This window comes from Channa argus, chromosome 19, assembly GCF_033026475.1.
Source record: "Channa argus isolate prfri chromosome 19, Channa argus male v1.0, whole genome shotgun sequence".
Lineage (NCBI taxonomy): Eukaryota > Metazoa > Chordata > Actinopteri > Anabantiformes > Channidae > Channa > Channa argus.
The window spans coordinates 15514722-15537003 of record NC_090215.1 but is presented as its reverse complement, the minus strand read 5'-3'; the positions used below and the strand labels follow the sequence as shown (position 1 = coordinate 15537003).

Genomic DNA, 22282 nt, shown 5'->3' with positions numbered 1-22282 from the left:
TACAATTCTCTCACACAGGGGAGGCTGATTTGGCTTTGGGAGGCTGGTCATTTGTTCGGAGACAAGTCCCTGACCCTGGCGACCTCTGAATCTCGGGCCTTTCAGGCTCTCAGCGGGTCAGTGAAAATAACCTCAGGTTCAACTAAGGAGCCATTGTGATGTTGAGCCTGAGCTATCACAACGCATTAAAAATATGTGACTGACTTGCAAAACCGACATTGTCAGCTGTTCGAATTTTTAATTCAAAGTAAATTTTTGTAGTTTCTGCTACAAACTGAATTAATGATTCGGATTTCACACACTCATACACTTTTCCGCTGCAACAAGGATTATTAACTATGCCTCTATTCATACTCTTTCCTATCAGCTGGCAGCTCATGTTGCTCTTAGTTCCTTAATTCACTGTGGTGTGTTCCCAGATCGTAGCAATTGCTAATGTTTCCTTCAAGGCCTGGTCCTGAAGTTTTTATTAAGTTCGATAGGTGTAAAATGTGCTACAACAAGTAGGATGAGCAGTGGCCAAAACCAAAGCTTTAATTCCGCTACAGTGAAGTTGGCTGGCGGCATCTCCACAGCACGCAAAAGTCTTGAGGCAGTGGCTTATATGCATCTTCCAGCACTGAAGGAGAAGTGGAGCTCCAGCAGGCAGATATATATGCAGGTGGAAGAGTGCCAGGCAAGAGCGGCCAGACTGGGCCGGGCAGCTGTGGTTCCCCTCTGCCCTAAGTAGCAGTGAGGCTAAGCTAATCCCACACCTCAGGCCCCAGTCCTGTGGCTCTGCCAAAGTGTGTTCCCCTGTTGCTGCAGGAAATTGCCTGCAGTGCAGATGCCCATGAAATGGCTACGGCTCACCAAGCACAGCCACTCTGTGTGCACAACAAACCCAAATCTACAGGTACATTTTATATTTCTGGTACAGTTTCCTTATTTTGTTTGGAAACAATTTTATAGATACATTTGTATTTTGTTTTATGCTATTCTGCTTGCAGAAATAAAATTATGCACTTATATGCATTATTTATGTACTACACAGAGGTCTTTTGACACTAAAAGCCAGTTTTCCTGCGTGGGGTTGTGTGTCAGGCTCTATAACGCCTCTTCCATTGTGCTGTTTGACCCGTGGGCCAGCCGGAGTTCCCATGAGGTCCCTTATCCCTCCATCAGTCCTCTCTCATTAGGCCCCACAGGCAGAGCCCAGAGCAGGGTAACACATTGGGCCCCCTGCTTCCTCCTCTGGTCCCCATGAAATACATGCAGCACAAATACAGATGGCAGAGATCACCTTTTACTAGTTGTTGTTAAGTAACCACCAGCCTGCTTCCTGTCAAAGAATAAAAGTCGGTTGAAGATAATGAAGAGTTATATTCGTGCAAATCGAATCCCCATCAAATCTGATGCCGAGTCATTTGTCAGTCTTTTTGGGTGTTCTTTTTAATTTTCTATGTTTATTAATCTGTTTTGTTTGTTTTTTTCTTGCACAAAAATAATCAGATTGCCAATGCATTTCTTTTACTTGGCATAAAAAAAAGGGATTTAAAATAACAAAGTGGGAAGCAGAGCTGACAACATGAGGAGGGAGGAAGAGGAGGAGGGGATTGGGCAGGACAGTGGAGAAACAGTTGATTATGAGTCCCATCAAGTGATCAATGATTTCATTAATAAGACGGATCACACGGCTGTCATAGCTGTGACACGGGCTGAGGGATAGTCCGCTCCCAACGCTCCATTTCCCCACAAGCCTCCCTCCCTTCTCCCTCCCTGTCCTTCCAATATTGCCTCCCTCTGCCAACGACAAGGGAACGCCAAGGGGAAAAAAAGGGATAGAGCTGGGTGTTGATGGGGGTGGAGGGAGGTTAGTCATGAGGGAGGAGGTGGGGTGCTGGGGGGGGGGGTAAATGGAGGGGGCGAGGAGGGAGGAAGAAAAGTGAAAATCCATTTTGAAACCCATTTTCAATTAGGGGTCCACAAGCTGTTATCACAGGTGTCCCAGAATGGGGGCCCGTAAGTGAAAATGTCTCCTATCCGTTTCTGAAATGAAACCTTATCTGGGAGGCACAAAGATGGTGGGGACAGCGTATCTGTAAATTACTTTCCATCCCTGCTGTTAACGGGAACTTTATTTCTGTCAGATGACATTCCCCTCTATTTATTGTTGATCATTTAAATGGCTGCCTAAAAAGAAGGTGGCCCCTCACTCTTTTCTCTATCTCACCCCTTCTCTCTTCTCTTCCTGTCAGATTTTTTTCCTTCTTCAAAGCAGTCGAGTGTTCTTTTTCTCCTTTAAAACACTTTAGCCACACTCTCCTTTTTTTAAACTGGTAACCTACATGAAACCCTAACATTTGTAGCCCTTAAAGGCATCGCTCGTTTGCCTCGGAGACCCTTTTTCTTGCCCTTTTAAGCATGACCATTAAGAGGTCCCAACTCACCCACTTCATAGACTGCTTTACAAGGGCTCTGTTATGTTAAACAGCCTTCCCTGACAATTTTCTGAACTGTGTCCAGTTCTTCTCTTCCCCATTTTTTTAAGTCTCGTCCTACAGTAAGTCACTTTTTCCGAAGCACCCAAATTAAAAAAAAAAAAAAAAAAAAAAGTACAACCAACTACAAATGTTTCCCCTTTCTTTTAACCAAATAACCAACCTTTTAGCCCATGGCTTGTTTTTTCTGTTTTTTTTATTTGCAAATTATCCCATGACGACAGGATTTATTCAGCCAAGGAGCATGGATACTTTTTTTTTTTTAAGCTTGGGACCCAACAAAAGAATCAGGGGACTTTGTGGTCCACCTGCGTGCCGAATGATGAGGGTGGGAGGGGAGAGCACCCCCACTGGACCCCTCCTAAAGAGCACCAATCACAGCATTGTTGTGGCACAGTCGGCCCTTTTGAACTGTCAGTGCAAGAGGAGGGGGCACAGAGATGAATGGCACACAGGATGAAGCCAGCATTTAGTCTACCATGTGGGAACGCTCGACCAGGACTCAATAATTACTGTGAGCCTGCTCAACTTGGGACAAAACTTACAGATTAGGGACAAAGGGGAAAGACAAAGTAAAAAAAAAGAAAAAAAAACTTTTAAGTTGAGAATCATCCTTGTCGTGCACATAACTCGAATAAAAATCTTTTCATATTAGTTTTCGGATAATCACAACGGATTTAAGTCGCCACTGATCAGCTTTAAGATCTGATCGGACTGAGATCGGTTTGCAAGCTGATTCCAAACACAGCTTCAGCTTTGAAGACTAAACCAAAAACCAAGCGTGTCGACTCCACCTGCCCCCTCTCCACGTCTTTCCCACTTCTCACAACTTATCGTACCACACTGTTGCCGGCCGCACGACGGGGTTTTCACTGCACTGAGATCAGGGGCCACTGCTCTACTCAATGGGGGGAATATTTCACAAGGCCTACCTAGGAAGAACCGGCCACTGGGGTTCCACAGCTGCTCACAATTACCTTTTGTTTGGATGGAAGCGGTGGGGCAGGGGCTACGGGGGTTAAAGTTGAGGTGAGTGTAGTGTTACACCTGATAAGAGGTTATGAGTTCTGGGGGCGACTTGGGAATGTGCTGTAATTATAACCACACAAAGAATGTGTAAGCTATCTTATGATTCTGAGAGGGACACTGGGACCTAAAAGGGACCTTTCTTTGCTGATAAGTATCATACCTCCCAATCGTCTGGTGAATTAGGAGACTACAGTATTTTAAGGAGCGCAATATTGCTTGAAGCTGTAGGGTATCCTGTGACGTGGCGAGGAGACTCACCCGCAAGGTTTTTACGACAAACCCTGTGCTATTCAGAACTGTAAGTACCAGCACTTGAAAAAACATCCACAATCACTGAGCCTAATTACGTACGTACATGTTTTTTCTGCATGTTTTTTTCCTTGCTGCCCCTTTAATTAATAAAAAAGCGCTGGCCATCTGGGAATGATTAAGAGTGAGAATGTTCACAAGATGCTTCAGAATGCATTACCTTACCCACTTCCTGTGATAACTCCCATATGGGGAGAAGTCACAGCAACTTATTTTACCCATTCCTGCACGGTTTGTGCATTCACGTTTTGGACTATCGCATTTGACATCAGCAGATTCGAGTTTGGTGACAGAGAACCCTTGATCAAGCCACCACCTCCAGAGACTAGAGGCAGCCCTCCATACCCCAAACTTTCCAAATCCTCTCAGTGCTAATGAGCACAGCTGCAGCTTAGGCTGCCGTGATCTCAACTCTGGTTTTGTTATGACTTAATCTTGATGCTCCAAGGTTTCAAGTGAAAAACAGGCCTTGTAGCATCAGAAATGAGAATGAAAGGCTGAATGATGAAAAGCCTAATGAACATTAAGCTCCATGCCACGTTTAATAGCATGTGTCGAAGACATTGCTATGTAAACATGACAGAGTTTTGCTACCAGTGAATATTGTGCATGACTCACCATGGGGCATGAGAACAAGGGGAGAGTAAACAGTCATAACCAAGAATCTGTGCGTGTCTAAACCTCCAAGTCTGGCAATTCCTTCTTAAAGTAATGAAAAACATGCTCAGATATGTTGAGGGATGGCTGGTCACGTATTGCACCGTAGCTAGGTCTCATTATCATTACCTAAGCTTGCAAAGGTCTTATGTTATATAAGTATTAAGAAATGCTTGACAATAAGATGTAAAAAGTAAAGATTTACGACAAAGTTGGTTAAAACTTCTGTTTCAAGGGCATGTTTAACCACAAATCAAGGAAACTATTTTTAAAAAGACATAAGCATGCAGAGATTGTGGTGCAGCTACAAAACAAAAAATAAGCCGGTCACCAGTAAAAAACAAATAAGAAGTAGTTTTGAACATGTATTATCTTTTCTAGGTTTACTTCTAACTGTCTATAGTGTCATAATATTTTAATAACATCTATTTAGTGATTGTGGCATCATATTCATTCATGGTTTGGGGCTCCATCTTCCCATTACTCTACTAGTAAGCTGACTAATGGAGCAATCTGCTGAGCAACTGGGTGTGTTCAAAAAACCACAAATTAAATTTAAATTAAACCACAGTGGATGAGTGTGCAGTTAGAGGTCCGGCGTACCATTTGACGTTGTGCTGGAGGCCACTGCCTTCTCACTGATGTCATTGCGCGTCGATGAACCCTTGGTAGCCACAATGGTCTCCACCCTCTTCTTCTTTTCAGCTGCTGAACTGGCCTGGGACTGGGTTTCCATAGCGATTGCTCATTCCTCAATACCTCATGGAGATGGGACAACTGGTGGGGATGAAGAAGAAGATATAAATGAGATACAGGTATGCAAAGGCAAAGCCATCAACCATCTCCTGGTCCTCAGCCAAACTATGGTTGAATATCCAAACCCAAAATTTAGCTCAATTCATTTTTAACTGTGTCACAATAAACTTCTCACTTCTTGGCAAAAATCCAACAACTCTATAAACATAGGCAAGGCAGGACATCCTGACAAGGTTTTATATCTCAGAATAGAAGTAAAGGCAGTTTGTGGATATACTGATAATCCTGCTCTAGCAGTCTTTCCAGAAAGAAAGAAGAAACCTTAAGGGGATACCACAGAGAGAGAAACATTCACAGTCCTGAAAAAACAAGGGTTGTTTGAAGGCCCTTTTGGGAATATCATGGTGCCGGGCAATTTTTCTTTCAAAGAATAAAGGTGGTTCAAGTTAATACTGTCTGTGGGTTTAGAAGGGGTTCAGCCAACAGTCTAGCAGACATGCTGCTCAGTTCAGCACCTCAGAGGCTGTCTACAAACTCAGCTCTATCTAGGTCATCAAGGTCTCTGATTATGGAGACAACACGGTGATACACCACAACCACTCATTTACACAAAGTATAGGACAGCTTCATTTGGTCCAATACAAAACCTTTACTTGGACTCCAAAACTCTTGGATGATGACTGGAAATATTTAGTCTCACTAGCCTTTTCTTTCCAATAAACACCAGCTAATTACCACAGTGTACTATTTAATTGTCCTCCACCCTATAAACATGCATGGATACAAAGGTCAGCTGTAAAGTCAGCTATAATGCAAATGGGGGAGGGTGCTGCTGAAACTACAAGAGAAAGGAGGGGGAAGCTGATTTTTACCAACTCCCCAAGGAGGAGAGGCAAGAGGGAAGTGGTGAGGGGTAAACTTCAGACAAACACTGTGCGCTTTGTTTGTTTTTTTCTCAAACCCCCTGAAAAACCAGGGTCTGTCATCCATTCTGACCCAACAACAACATCTGAAAGTAATTGTTGGCTTACAAAAAGAAGGAAAAGAAAAAGACAGAAAAAAAAAAAAAAAAAAAAAACACAATGCAATTACCCCCCAACCACCGCCACCACCAATCAAAACAGAATTAAACAAGAGCTCGTCCTCTAATCACTCCCACATGAGTACATGTGTAGCACTCATCCACAACTAAAGATATTTTTGTCCTAGTTGCACAGATATCAACTCAAATCAGCATAGCATGCGTTTGATAGAGTGGATGCTTTCATTTCTCGGAGTCTTTGCAGTATGAGCCAGTTAATCATTAAAATATGTGCAGCCCATGTACAGAATGTCTGCGTGCTGATCATAGGTGCTACTCCTTTACTTTTATTTCCAAGAACTGAAATGATCACAGAAACCTTTTGGTCTTCCCCTTTGAAACTGACATTACATAATTTTAATGACGGAACCTGAGCAAACGCAGTGCAGTGGATAAAAACCAGGAGAGGACCTACTGTACAGATGTTACTAAAGTGGTCCCAACACACTTTCTGTGGGCAATGTGCGTACACTGCATGTACCGTATGTTTGTCTTGTTGTTGCCCTCGGGTAAGTCAGACCAGAAGGGAAAACTTTTTTTTTTTTTTTTTTTTTTTTTTAATAGCTGAAAGTGCTGTGAATATGAGGATCAGGACTGGGGGGTTTGTAGGGGAGGTGAGGAGAAAGCGGGGCATTCCACTGGTCGGGCAAATATTCACAAGTCCAAGCCACTGAAGCGTGTCTGACCAGCCTTTTGTGTTCCACAAGGCAGGCCACAGTTCCAAAGCAGCAATTAAAAGCAGGACCTTTTCACCCATAATCCCTCTGACCTGGACGCCCACACCCAATCCTGCAGATGTTTCTGTCTTTGCGTTCGCCTTTTGTGCTGTTGATTTTCACCCTGTCCCATTCTCCCAAATCCATCAGAAATTCATCAACACAGAAAAACTTGCATCATTGTTTACCTTGATAAAATTACCATGTGGGAGAAAAAAGGTTGCGTGTGGTAATTTGGCTCCCCTATAGACATTTCTGGAACCCTTCACTGAAGAAAACAAACCAAACCAACTTACATGTTGGTGCTGAAACCAGACCTTTACGTTAGACAGCCTAGAAACAAGCATCTGTATGGAGCCTACTCTAGACATCCTGCATCAGTTGTGTGTCAGAGGCCAGGTACAAAAGAAGGAATTACAAGGCTGTTGTTGCTCAAAATAAATGTTAATTTCATATTAATGTCCTTCCTATGAAATATCTGTCCTACACCCAATTAGAGTAGAGAGAAAGAGGGTGTATCTTTATTTGTACTCAACTCTAATCCTTCCACACAGAAAGGGAGGCGATTAAACAGGTTTAAAATACCACAATTCAGACTGTTCCCTCAGAAAAAAAAAAACATTCTTATTTTATAAGCACATTAAGTAAATCAACTTAACATAAATTATACGCCTTGGTGACAAAGGCACTAAGTTGAAAGTCATCTGCAAATTGTACACATCAAAGTGAAACACAAACTTTTGCCTTCGATAGAAAGAAATCTTTTTTTTCCTTCATGCAAGCATAAAGTACTAACAGCATCAAAAAGCACTGCTCTTTGATATTTGTATTTCTGTACAAGCTTAATTTTCTGAAACTGCTTTAGGTGTACCTTCAATTCATTTGGTCATTGGAACACTTTTACAAATGAATGGCTCACACACCAAAACCTAGGAGATATTTCCATATAAACTCTTGAAGTGTCTCCTTAGATTTGCCCCCCCCCACAGACGGGGTACTGTATTTGTGTTCATTTCATTAGGGCGACTGTTCAGTGTCGAGGGCCCCCCGAGGGGGGAGACTGGCAACGGCGTAGCATTCATCATCATTACATCAGCGACCACCGAGATCTGCTATCTTAGGCTTATCAACGCTGCACAAACACACCACAGCACAGCGAGTTAGATGGGAGAGGAGAGATGGGAGAAGGAGACGATTGTGGGAGATTGTGAGCAAAAAGGGGGATAAAAGGGGGAGTAAATGAATGGAGAAAGGGAGGAGCGTGAGACTGTGTGTGTGTGTGTGTGTGTGTGTTGCACCTCACTGTGCCCCTACATGCCTGCACATGTTTTCCTGTGTGTACAACGTGTGTTTTTGCACATTTTGCAGCTATGCCAACAACATTAAGGGCTCCTGCACAGCTGGAATAACTAAAACACTGAGGGGCGAAGAGGAGGAGGAGGAGGAGGAGGAGTCTGAACCCTTTAGAGAACAGTTGAATCTAGCAATAAAACAATATGCACTGGCTCAGGTTGCATGAGTTTGCATTGGATAAGGTCAATGAGTGGGTGAGGCCCCTTAAGGAGATAGTGGAAGTGCATGCTGGTGGTTAGAGGACCTGTCATGGGTTTAAAATCCCTACTCAAGAGGTGTTCCCGAACTCAAAGGGTGTCTGAAGAAACCCCCATACTTAGGCTTCCATGCTGTATTCAGCACTACACTTAGATTTGCCCTCGGCCCTGGAAGGCAATAGGGGAAGGAGGTTGAGGGCTTGGGGATTTGGTGGCCGTGGCTCCCATTCACCAGTAAAACTTAACATTGTGCCCAGATGGCACTAAGTCTGGCCTACAGCTGATGGGGACCAGCCCCTCAAGTAAGGGCCATTTAGCAGGAATTAGTCACACCCCACCACACACACACACACACACGCCCCACCACACACACACCCCAAATCCCAGATATGCACATGCAAACTGGTTTAGTGCTGGGCCTTCTCACCCTTTTGTGTGGTATGACATGGTTGAGCCACTTACATTGTTAGTCGTTTACATGTTTCTGTATTATTTTACCACAATGTGCGAGTTACACTTTTTACAGCCACGTTCTAAATTGATAAATTTTTTTGAGACCATTGACTAAATGCCCTTCTGAATGTGACAAGGGGGAAAACTAACATTTTATGCATTTCTGCCTTAAAAGTTTTACTTTACAGTCCTGCAACAAAAAAATCCCAGCTGCTGTTACAAATACACTGATCAAAATGGGAAAATTCAAAGTCTGTGCAAATGACTGTTCATATTTTTGTCAAGGGCAAACAGTGCAACCACACAGTCCATCATCAGCTTTCAGCGGAGCTAATACGATTATCTTCGCATGCGTCTTGGTCCCTCAGACCTTTCCACTTAAGATGCTTTGGAGAACTGGTGAGGGACCCTGTGTGTTGCACAGCAGAATGAGCTGAGTGCATCTTACATTCCTGGGTAACAAACCCACACGATGTAATCACAATGCTTACACGATGCTTCTTTTGCACTTGCTACCCAGTAGATAAGGGCCAAATAAAGCATCCACTACAATGGAAATCTTGTGCCTCTTCCCCACAGCCCCCCGATTCATAAATTGTTTATTTATATATTTTGACTTTGGATTTGTTCATGAGCTACTTGTATCAGGACAAGTGGGGCGCTGAAGACGAAGACAATGGGTAATGCGTTCAGCTTTGTTGCTGTGGTGGCCCAGTTAAGCAGTATCGGCCCCCCCCGGTCCACTTTTTTCCCCCCACTTTCTTCCCATGCTAAATGGAAGAGCCTTTGTTTGATCAGACAGGTTTGTTGATTCTTGAGAATATGCTTCTTCAGCCATTTACCAGAGGCCAAAACAAACAATGCAATATATTACTTCAGCAAAATACTATGATGGTCCTTGGAAAGACAGAAAAATTGTTTTCTATATGTAGACGTTTTGAAATTAACATGGAGCACAATTAAACCTTTACTTACCCTCCTGTCACGGCCACCACTCTACACCCATGCTCTCCACTTGAGTTTACCCCTGCACATGGCAAACACAGTAAAGCACAGGAGAGTGGGGTCTGTATGCTGTCAGTGGGCCTCTCATCTCCAGTAAAAACAGTGTAGCGTTTGTGGAGGCATTCTTCACGCGAAGATTGAGAAGGCACGATGCCACAACTAGAGTGAGATGATAACATCCCTCGCTCTGTTTCCACAGCAAAAGAGTACATGTCACACCGTGTGCTGCATTGTTCAAGAATGCAATTTCTATGTAATGAGTGTGTGTGTGTGTGTGTGTGTGTGTGTGTAACCATGGCACAGAGAGAGAAAGACTGACTGTTTAGACTTTGTTTGAGTGAGCGTGACAATGTGTATAGGAGTAGATTCACCAGGTGCTCTACGCGCCTTCCAATATGCAAGTGCGATCAATGTGTGCAGAACATAAATAAGAGTGGGGGGGGGGGGGGACCCCAGGGAGAGGATGAGTGCAGGAAGAAAAATTCCTGTACTGATGAAAACCTCACACACACACACCTCTCTCTGCCTCCTCCTCACACGTGCACTCAGAGAAGGATCAAGCAGATAGATGGTCCTGTTTGAGTGCAGTGGCAGCAGGGATGGCTTTGAGAGAAGGTCTTCACACTTAGCCCAGGGGACTGCAGAATACACTCTTATCCTCAGTGCCTTACACAGAAGTGTATAACAGCAAACAGCCCTATTTGAGGTAACTGAGCCACGGAGAGCAAGCCGTGCAGCGGGAGGTTACAGAGTCACTGTGGAACTATCCTGCCCACTTGTGCTTGAAGTTCCCTTTCTCTTCAAATCAGTTTTCCTCCTCCCTTGCGTTAGGCATCCCCCCTTTCCTACTCTCCTTTTTTCCTCTCCCCTTTTCTATCCCCCTTTCCTTTCCTTCATTCCTGTCATTGGGTAAGTGTTGGAGCGGAGTGAGTCAGGGCTGCTATGTGATTAATGACGGGCACTGGCGTCTCCAGGGCCGAGCACTAACAACAGCCAGGGGGCAGTGCGATAATACGCAATAATAAAGCCAGCAGACAATCAGCCAGGCAAAGCAAGTCCTATTAGCTAGCCCCATCAGGACGGCTAAGTGAGAAATTAGCCCTTCCCAAGCTCCGCCACAATTCATCAAGTGTTGCCCCTGAATCCCCCCTCAAGAAGTCATAATGTTTACTTAAAGACTGGCCTCGATGCCCCAGTGGTGAGCTTTATTGGCTCTTATTAATTCCCGTCCTGGCCCTTGCGGCCATGCCATCCAAACCAAATTAAAGGGGTGAAAATTGGATGCGATGAAGTTGTCTTGGTGTTTGGCTCTCGCATGATAAAGCTAGACCCAAACAGGGGGAGACTTGGGGAAAAAAAAATAAGGGGCGGGGGGGGGGCAAACAAATTGGGATGTAAAGGAATGCTGAATGAAGCTTTACTCAGTCAAAGGAATGCAGGGCGAGAGCGGGAAAAAGGAGGAGAAAATGAAGAAATGGCATCGCTTTAATGCTAGACTTCCTGTGTGGATGGGAACAGATCCAAAAGGGTAACACTGGGTCACACATTCCACAGATGCAAAAATGGATCATTCTGATGTATCTCTCCATTCTTCTTATCTTTCATCAGACAGGCTGAAAAAGTATCTTTAAATAAGGTCACTCTATCAGCACTCCAACCTTAATTCAACATGTCAGTGATGGACAGGAGTACAAAGGGGTGGGAGTGCACTCAAACAATGTACATGCCCTTTATGTGACAGCTGTGCCGGTAATAAACTAAACAGAAAAATCCAACGGCAAAATGAGTGTGTGTGCGCGTTGTCCGTCTCCATCAACTTGGTAAAATTACAAAGCATTTCAAAATGTGCATATTAGCAAGCTCTGAAACACTTGTTTGATATGCTTCCATCTTTGGTCGGACAACAATACAAAAATACATGAACTTGGCCTCTGGAAACTAAATGGCCAATTTACCAGCAACATTTAATATTTAATATAGAAATGCAAAGAATTATTGACCATTTAAAAAAAAAATTAGAAAGTAAAACATTTCCACTCGTATAAGAAAACAAACTATGCCGTGAATGGGTTCACTGGCCTTCAGCTGTAAGTGAAGCGGACAAGCTCGGAGTCTCATCCATGTGAACCGTGGGTCTGTGTTACAGGATTGGCGGCAGGTGAGAGTGTGTTCGATTGAGTAATGTGGAGTATACCACAGTGGAGGTGTGAGATCAAAGACAGCTGAAGCTCCCAGAGACTTCAAGCTCCCTCAAGGCTCTCCCAACGGCAGCATCAGGAGACAACTCTCTCCCTTCACTTTCATATCAGCCACTAAGCCCCCCATCCCTCTGCACATACAAACTCTCTCTCTCACACACACACACACACACACACACAAGCAGTCTCAAAGGATATGGCAGCACTACCAAACCTGTACCTCACCTACAGCAACACTCCTACACACACGCGCAGGGTGTTGCTCATCAGAAACCAATGCATCAAAAACACACAGCTGAATATTTCTGATTTTGAAGGGCTGACTTTGGAAGAAACTCCCAGCCCACTGAATAAGACTCACGCAACTCAAATACCAACGCAGTATCAGACACACATATGGAATCAGATGTCATAAACCAATTGTTCAACAAAAAAGAAATAAATAATTCACATTAACTCCAAAAGCTCACAGTCACAAAATGGCCCCCTGAAAATCCCCGGCATAACGAGTGAGGAACAAGACTGTCATTAGAAAAGCAGCCCCCTCAGGCCCGCCGACTTGATCACGAGGAAGCCAAACATCTGGGAATAGTTGCTCGTTTCAGCTGTTTGCAGCCCCGCCTCAAATAAATCTGGGAGCTGTAAAGCCATTGCTCAGGACAGCTCCTAAACAAACACACTCAACACTTGCCGGCTCGCTCGCTCGCTCACTTACTCACCTCCACATGCTCGAGCATCCCGGGCCGGCTAACGCAGGCAAATGCATTCGTGGAGGAGGCGGGGGAGGAGGAGGAGGAGGAGGCCTTAATTGGAGTGTTTGACGGATGCCTGGGGTTAATTGGGAAGCATAGAGAGCAGCTGGCTCCACGGTGGAAGTTGAGACAGGGATAATAAGTTCACCCTTTGCAGGAGAGACAGTTAGTGATGAATCAGATCAGAGGAACAGTGTACTGTAATCATCCTAACATCTCCCCTCCTCCACTGTGCTCTCCTGACAAGCAGAGACAACCTGGCTCCCAGCTACACAATCTGGCACCTATCACACAGAACTGGCAGTCACAGGGACAAGATCGCCAAGCCCAGCACAACCCGCACACACACACGCACTGCACTCATTCAGCTAAATCACTCACACATACAATTACTCTTACCTCTAGGACACAGATCCTAGTTTATAAGTCTGCTGGTCGATGTATGTAAATCTCTCAAACAATGTGTGTACTAATGGCTTATTACCCTGCGTTAGTTGGTTTGCATTGATCTCTATGCCAGAGGGAGATGGTGGAAACTAGAGCAGTTCTCTGCTCATATGTACCAAGCAGAACTATAATCACATTCCAGCTTGTTTCAATAAAAGCAACATTAACATAAACCATCTCAAAAACACTAAAACCTTCACCCCCACTTGGTCCGTGCAAGGAAAAGGGGGGAAAAAAAACTTTCCTGGATTACAGGGTAATCAAGGCCATGTGGGATGGGTTTTTCTGACTTTGTGTGTCTCTCTGAAGTGTACACACTGCATTTGTCTCCATAAATTATGACTTCCTAAACGAGACGACTCTGTTTCTAGAGGAAAAAAATGCCCAGTCTAAAAGAAAAACTAAACGCTTCTCTATTGGAAACTAGAAGCTGTAAAAGGGTTTAGCTATAACACCAAACTCAGTTCAATGTGCTGGGAGGGTGGGTGAAGGAGCATTTGCGGGCTGAAGAAAGACCAGGTAGAGTCATAGGCAGTAATGGGAGGAGACAGGGACTTAGGGTGCCACACAAAGCCTGGCTTTATAAATAATTCCAAAAGCTAACAGGATCCCTTGTGTGTGTGAATCTGTGAAATACATTCACACATGAATGCACACACCTGCACATGCACACACACATACATACACACGCTGAAACCAGAGGGGAATAGGTTATTCACACTGCTCCACTGGGGCTGTTGTGAGTCTGACCTGCATGAATTGATAAATCTGGATTAATATCTTTCTTGCATACAGTAGAGGATGCAAAGAAAGAAAACATGTCTCGAAAAACACAAAGGTCCGTTTCAGCAACACTCTCACACACACACACACACACACACACACACAGAGTCACTCACTCACTCACAATGCAGAGCAGCAAAGCACACCGAAGACCTGTCTTGTAAATCTCTTTGTGAAAGCAGCTTTGGGGGGGCAGACAGGGGCTTACATACTGAGCCCTGAGGTAGAGCTACAGACTCCACTCCCTCTAACCCCCCCATGGTCGTTCTCCCTCTCCCACACACATACTCTGTGCTCTGTCTCTTCCTCACTTTCCATCTACCCTAGATTTCCTCCCTCTTTCCTTCCTTTCTCTCACCTTTTCCGTTGCTCCCCCCCCTCCCTCCATTCTCCCCTTTCCCCTCTTTCCTCCTCTCCGTCCCAGCCCGGGCTCCAGAGCACTGGTCCTTAGCCCTGCAGGCTCCCGTGGTGTTGCGGTGACTAATGTCCTGCCTTTGCTCAGACAATGAGTTTGAGACTGAGCCGGGAAAGTGTTGAGGAGGGAAAAATACTCCAGCACCTTTGACAAATGGTACCCTTCGCACTACCATGCCCACTAAGGGAGGCTTTACAATGTCGCGCACCACGCTCCACATCCTCGATGGGCCGGCTGCAACCCGCAAAGCCGCATCTGGGGGAATATAATGAATTCTTTGGGAAGTCTAAGCTGGCTATGTTCATGAATAAGATATATTTCTAAAGCATGTCGACCTCTCTTAATAAAAACACCAGTCTGGCAGGAATAGCCAAAGCCGTTTTAGGGCCTCATGTACACGTTAATATTTCTGTTTCTCTATAAATTTCCTCAGGCCCACTTCTTTCCAGGTCTGTCACTGGAAGGCCAGCCCTACATTTTCCCTGGAAAGTGGAGGATCCATGATGACAAACTGTCAATAAAAACGGCTGGAGTCCATCTCTTTTTTTTAAAGGAACTCAAACTCTTGGATGTTCCCTCCTCTTCTTCATGTACCCTACCCCCCATGCAACCCTGAAAGGAACTGGGCTTTGTCTAAGGAGCAAAGGAGAAGTGGAATACCACCCCATCAAGCCTACCTCCCCTCCCCAAACCCTGTTCCTCACTCCCTGCGGAGTATTGTTAAAACACAGCCCCCTCTCTTTCCATGGCCTGGCTATTAAAACAGCATGCTTTGCATGAGAAAAAACGATTAGTCTTCAAATGCTGCACTGTCAAAGAAGGGCTCTTTCAGGTTGAGGCAGAAATTTGCTCAGATAGTAGAGTTCCTCATTTGTTTTTCTAAGATGAAGCATTATTAGAGCCAGGGGTCTGTTAGCATTCATTGCTGAGAAGAACACACTAGAGGGGTTTATGCAGGATGCCAGCACCCCTCCTCTTCCAACTTGTCCACAGCAGACGGAAATGAAGAATCTGGGGGAAAGAGGTACTCATCTAAACATGTTTGGAGAGCAGAGATTTTGTCTGGGCCTGTGTTCCTTTCAGGTATTAACCTTGGGATTTACATTTGACATTGAAACAATTGACCCCCCTTCTTGACCTCCACTCCAAGATGCAACAGGACTCTGGGATAACTACCACTGCAAGCAGAACGGCACTGCAAACACATGGGGTTCACAATGTGAGCAATATTGCATGACAATAAGTAACTCAATCACTGAAGTAAGGACAGGAGTTTTGTTTTGAATATACCTTGTTTCTTACTCAAATAAATTTGGTGGGGAAAACGTGCGCACGCACGTTGTTGGAGTTGCGGGAGGCTCAGTCATGGCTTCCCGCTAGGAAACGGGGTAAGTGACAGATCATTGTTCACAGCAAGCGGTCGCTTCAACTGTCCTCCAATGAGAAAGCACAGACCCCCTCATGGATGCCACAACCAGCTCCCATCAAAGCTGACACAATGCCACATCTGCAATAACAGCCCCAGGAAACTGTGTCTTTGGGCGCTAAACTTTACACACGGCCCACAAGCAAATGGGCCCCAAACCGCAGCACTTCACCTCTTGCTGCTATACTTCACACTGCAGACTTAAATACATTTTTACGGCAGCTACAGCAAACATAGGAGGGGAATGACCGGCGCCCTCATGCAGGCACGACCTGTCCTGTTTGGCCTTAAGTGTGTGAGAAAAGAAAACGCGGCCGCTAACTGGCCCACTCTACATTCCCACAGCCATACCTGCATATTTGCAATAAAATTTACCACGACCTACAACAGGGCGTGTGTTAAGCTGTCAAACACAACTTCAGTGATCGTAAATTCGTGTCACTTGATTCAGATTTAAAGCACTGTTTTTCCTCCGTTTTTTTTTTTTTTTTTTGCAGTCTTTGGTGCCTCACTCTGGGAGTTTAGTTGACCAGAATAATTGTCAGGTCCATTTTCCAACAGACAAAGCCATGGAAAACAAACCAGCTCTCTCTTAGCAACAGCTAAGGAAACTTAAGCTCCTTCTTTTTTCCTTTCATTTCTTGTTTCTCCAGACAAATAAAAATAAGCAGTTGCTTCCACAAGGCCAGGGAAATGTGAATGAGGTGGCATAAAGCTAAACACACACACACACACACATATATATTATATACATATACATACGTACATACACAGACACGTATCAGAGAGGGAGAGGCAGCGATGTGTGAATGGGCAGCAGAATAGATGTACATGCACATATTTGGAGTGTGACGGGGTGTTGAGCGTATGACTCTTGTGTCAGTGTGCTGTTTGCAAAAGCCTCAAGTGTATTAAGATTCCTGAATGTGAGTAATGGACATATCTAAAATTACAGTACAATATCTTGGGTCTCACATGCTCTCTCCCCCCCCCACTGTACGCCTTCTCCAAAGACATCACCCGGCTTGAAAGGTGCCTTTAGCAGGCTTCTTGAAGTGGGGAGCAAGGGTCCCACTCTGGGACAATGATGGTTGAGGTGGAGGGGAGTCGGGGGAGCAGGAACACATAGCATATTAAATCTGCTGGCAGAGCTGGGTCGTCCGCGCGGAGAGCCAGAGCACCAGATCTGAGGCATGCCCTGAAGGGATGGCTGGGCCTGGGGATTAGGAGGCCGAGGAGAAGCCCTAACGCACCAGAAGACCCCTTCTTGTCTCTGCTCGCACGCAAATGTATCCAGACATTTTGACGCTCCTCAGGTTTGCCATCAGCCCAACTTTTCATAGTGTGCCTTACAAACCACCTCACACACACACACACACACACACACACTTCCACCCACTCTCATGAACAGCTTTTTTTCCCCTCAATCACTAGCTCTTTCTGACTTGTCCTCTTTCTCTCCCCACTGTGTCTGTTTCATTTGATGTCAACATATCAAAGTACCAAATCATCAAAGTGAGGGATTTCTTTTGGGGGCCATTTATTCAACTACACCAGTTAAATGCAAGGGAAGCAACAGCTAATCATATCACACAGGAAATTACTCCAAACCTGACAGACGGCTGTTTTATATTTTACCATAAACAAATAAAACATGCAATAATTGTTAACTCAATGTGATGCCTTTAAGTTCCCAAGAAACAAGTAAGTTTTTTATAAAGTTGAAAAAAAAAAAAAAAACCACACAAGCCACAACAACCTGCAGATCAAGCAAAGTGACTTATCATTAGCAAAATCTACTTCCTTTACATTACCCTCCTTTTAACAAAACATTTGCCACCTCTTTGAGGGTTTCAGGATGCAGCATTAGCCTAAAAACACATGTCATTAAGGCCTTTAGCATACAAGCAGGTAATCTTCCTGCAGGGTGCAAAAGGCCTGAGGACACAATTCGCCTTTAGCTGTGAATGGAAGGCCTTAAAAAAGAGAAGAGGGCCACTAAAGCTGATAGTTTGCCATCTCCATGCATTCACATGACAGCCCTTATTCAGCCAGGTCACCAGGTCAAGGGTGTCCTGGGCCAGTGTCATTGTACATCATTTTACTTAAAGAAGTATGCTTCTGCCGCTGCTGCTGCTGCTGCTGCTGCTGCTGCTGCTATCTGACGAACTGACTCATGCAGTGGGAAACGTTATCCGCCCGTTCCTCTCAGATGAGGCTGAAGAAGCAGGGAGCGGCAGTAATACATCTTTGCTGGCTACAGTAAGTGTATGGCTTGAGTTGTGCATCTCATTCCAGCAGATTTCCATCTTAAACACAGCTGCATTCATCCCCACTGCTGCATCTTAATGAGACAAAGTCCTTGCTCTTGGTAAAAGGTGCACCTGTGTGACATCAGGATCACCTTGGCTACTGCCTTTAGGAAAACAAAATTAATACTAGTAGCAATAATATTTAGTGTGCACATAAAATCTAATATAAACATTCAAATGTTACGCAATATGTAAGCTTTTTTAATATTTGTTATAAATAAGATTCGGACAGTTTTCACACGGTAGAATGTAAAGCCATCAATTATGTGTTCAGTAGATTATTAAACTCTTCAAAATTGTGACGCATTCTCTGCCAACACTCCGTCGTGGCAAATGTGATTGATCACACTTGTGTCGATCATTTTAAAATTGGTCTACACTTCCAAAATAAAATTAGACGGCATCATAATACTGGCCTTGAATAGAGTTAATTAGATTGCATTTTTAATAGTTAGTTTCATTTCAAAATGCTTAATTAAGAAGTTGCAGGCCAGGAAATGCAAAATATACAGGGTAAAAAGTACAGCTGCTCTTTTTGTTTAATGTGTACAATTAAAGTTTGTAATTATTCTAATTTAGTCATTTTTAAATATAACATATTAGGCCTGAGCAGTTGAAGGCCTGATATCTCTGTTTTTTATTCATTATGTTGACATTTTGATGCCCATTTCAAAGCTCAGTTACTTTATTATTATTATTAATATTATTATTATAGATAAAAAAAATTGAAAATATATTAAACATGACAGTCCATTATTTTATTCGACAAATATAACCAAGATCTGAAAACAAAACTATGCTCAATGCCAAATCTACAGCCAAGATAAATGGTGGATCTGCCTCATAAAAATAACTATAAGGAGATTTTTATCTGTGTGAACTTGTGCTGTTAAACATCTTACTTGGGGTGTTCATACACACGCTCCGTCTCAAGGCAGCCAGACCTCCGTTAATAATTTGTCAAGTGTCAAAAAAAAAAAAAAAAGGAGGATTTGAGCTGCACCGCATGGTTGAGCACCTCGGACCTTCACAGGGTGTATGAAACCCGAGAGCAGACAAGCAGATAAAATGTGGAACAGCTGGCGAGGACAGGAGGGAAAATTTCAAACAAATATCTGCACATGTGGAGGCTCTGGGGCTCACGAACGTTTTCATGTCCCGGTCCCCCAAAATGAACACACAGACGTCCGTTTTTCTGTTTTCACTCTGCGTGAGTCCATGTGAATTGTTTTTTTAGGGCTTGGATTTGTTTTTAAATCAATATCTATACAATAAGAGGAGAATCTTACAAATATATTAGACATTCTCCTGCAGTTTTCAATTACAATTCCTGTGATTTGTAATAAATATAATTATTGTGGATTTATACTAATTTTCATTTTGCTTGGGGCCTCCCAAAAAAAAAAAAAAAAAAAAAAAAAACTCACCACATGGACCCCTGCCGTACTACAAACCAACTGTAATGGGCTTAAATTTCTCTAAGCACATGCACATGCCTTCAAACACGCCGTTATCTACTGATGGAGCCTAAAATATTTAGAATTTTTACGTGAACCAGATCATTTGAACACTTTCCAATGTGAATGAAAGCAAAACAAAAGACTGGTTAAGAGGTCAGGTTTATAAAATAAAGACAGAAAACAAAGTGAAAGTGCACTGATAAAGGAAAAGGATGAAAACTTTTTTTTTTTTTACATTGAGTGGCACATCATTTTCACTTGTTTAAACATTTGAAATTAATGGAAAATATCTTCAGTGCAGTATGTCTTGCTAAAATCAAAACAAAAGGCCTCAAATTGGCTTAAGCTTCAACATTACAGAAGGCAGTCATCTGAAAATGTTTAAGAGGCATGATGGCTGTAAAATTAAATATGTCTACATGTTACAGGTCAAGTGGAGGGTCGGCCACAGGCTTGGATTTATTTAAAAAACTAAATTAAATGGTGTCTGAGCATGCCCCTCACTAACCTTTTCTGCAAGTCTGCAGAACTCAGACAGAGTAAACTCAATTAATAACAGACACTGAAATATGATCGCACATGCACATAAATATGCATGTCTCCCCCTCTCCTCACCCTCACGCTGGTTCCTTTAGGCAGGGGTCCAGTGAAGTTTCATCTCTCAAACAGTTTAAGAAGTTTCAGTTCAAAGCTCGACACTGAACACACGTGTTTTTCGCTGCGTTTTAACACATCGAGGATCCAAACGCCTCCGTCATTGCCAAACTTTGTGCACCTACAAACTAGTTTTAAGATGCACATGTGTCTGTCTGGTAACTTGTTAAGTGTGTCATCCGTGCTCTCTAACAAACTACTTATTTTACAGAGACTCAATCACAGCGAGGCCAACTTTAACACTGTCTGCGGTGCGTTCTGGAGTCCGGCACCGAAGAGTTTGTTCATCGTTGTTTTCGAACACAAGTGGTGTTTCACACGACTTTTTTTTCCTGAAGTTAATCCGCTTCATGTCTGCATCTATAAAACTTGTATGAAATCCCATCGTTGTGACATATGAACCCTCTGCTGACTGGCTTTCCAAGATTTAAAAGTACCGTTCAACAAAAAAATTAATTTAAAGCGCAACAAGGATTTCTACAAGATTACTTACTTCTTTCTTGGTGATTTCTCCTGTAGTCCTTGACTTTTTATCTTCTCAGAAAAAAAAAGGATTTGTCGTCTTTCTTCCTAAGTTGCAGATGTGCCTTTGGAGTTGCCTAGGACTTTTCTTTTTTTTTTTTTCCTCCTTCTTCTTCTTCTTCTTTTTTTTTTTTACGCTGCAAGTCCAACTCCAAAGCGGCGCTGCCAGAGTTTTCCCTCTTGTCTGTCTTTCTCCTCCTTCTCACAGTTTGTTGCTGTGCTCAACCACCGCCGGACTAACACCATCAGTCTGCCGATAATATCTGCCGATAGCAGACCGCAGATGTGCGTAAAACAACAGAAGCGTCACAGAAGCGCATGGAGAGTTATTACATTTAGTGCGCTTTTTCGAGGAGAAGAGAGAGGGCGAAGTGCGGGACTCCAGCTGCTCCTTCCCTCGCTTGACTCCTCCCTTCGGATTGCTCCCTCCTTTGCTAACTGCCTCCCTCCTTTTTCATTTTGTGTACCCCCTTTCTTTCTTTCTTTCTTTCTTTTAGTCTTTACATTTTGGAAAGTTAAAGGACGATTCTAAGCAAAAGAAGATACAAACTCAATTTAAACTCAATTCACTCGACAATTTACCCACTTTTTTTTGGTTCCTCAGAGGCCTTTTCACCACACACAGCAGTACAAAACTGACCCTGGTTAAGCAATTTCTTTTTTGCATTTTACATGAATACATTTTCATAATTTTCGGTTATACTGAAAATAATGTTGTTTGTGGTTATGTTTCCTGTTTGTTTGAGTCATATTTGTGTGATGTGTAGCCTTACTTGGAGTTACATTATGTTACTTTCTTAAAATTAATAATCTATTTGAATTTTTAGCATTGTGTTTGTTCCATTCTCCTAAGTGAGTAAAATTATCTTTTCAGTCAGTCAAAAAAAAAAATAAACTCTTAAAAAATGTTTAAATATGCAGTTCTAATCTATGTATGTTTACAAAAACAAAACGAAACCATAAAGTTGTGGAACATATAAAAAGGAGCCTGTTTGACTCGGTTGATTTGATTAAATGCTCACGCCTCATTTTTAAATTTCACATGACAACAGTTGGATGGATTGGTTTGTGAGAATCAAAGTCACAAGCAAATCTGATTTGTAACTATGATATGATATTTCAGGAGGAATACACTTAAACTCTAAAGTGTCTTAACTGCCCCAGGCCTCTTTCCTAATTATCTGCCTTAAGAAAACATTTACATTAGAGCAACTTGACTCACCTATTGGAAACTGTTGATTTATGAGGGTTAAAATAGTCTCCCTGGCTAAGCCTTT

General features: G+C 43.3%; 1 protein-coding gene across 1 annotated transcript in view; it reads right to left on the bottom strand.

Annotated features, from left to right (window-relative positions):
• gli3 (GLI family zinc finger 3) overlaps positions 1-21420 on the bottom strand; it is an 86568-nt gene extending 65148 nt beyond the window's left edge. Inside the window, exons 1-2 of the mRNA XM_067485853.1 lie at positions 20977-21420; positions 5079-5252 (exon numbers count right to left, since the gene is read on the bottom strand). Of these exons, the coding sequence (XP_067341954.1) occupies positions 5079-5211 (133 nt within the window). The 5' untranslated portion in view covers positions 5212-5252; positions 20977-21420. The remainder of the gene's footprint in view (positions 1-5078; positions 5253-20976) is intronic.
• Positions 21421-22282: the final 862 nt, after the last annotated feature.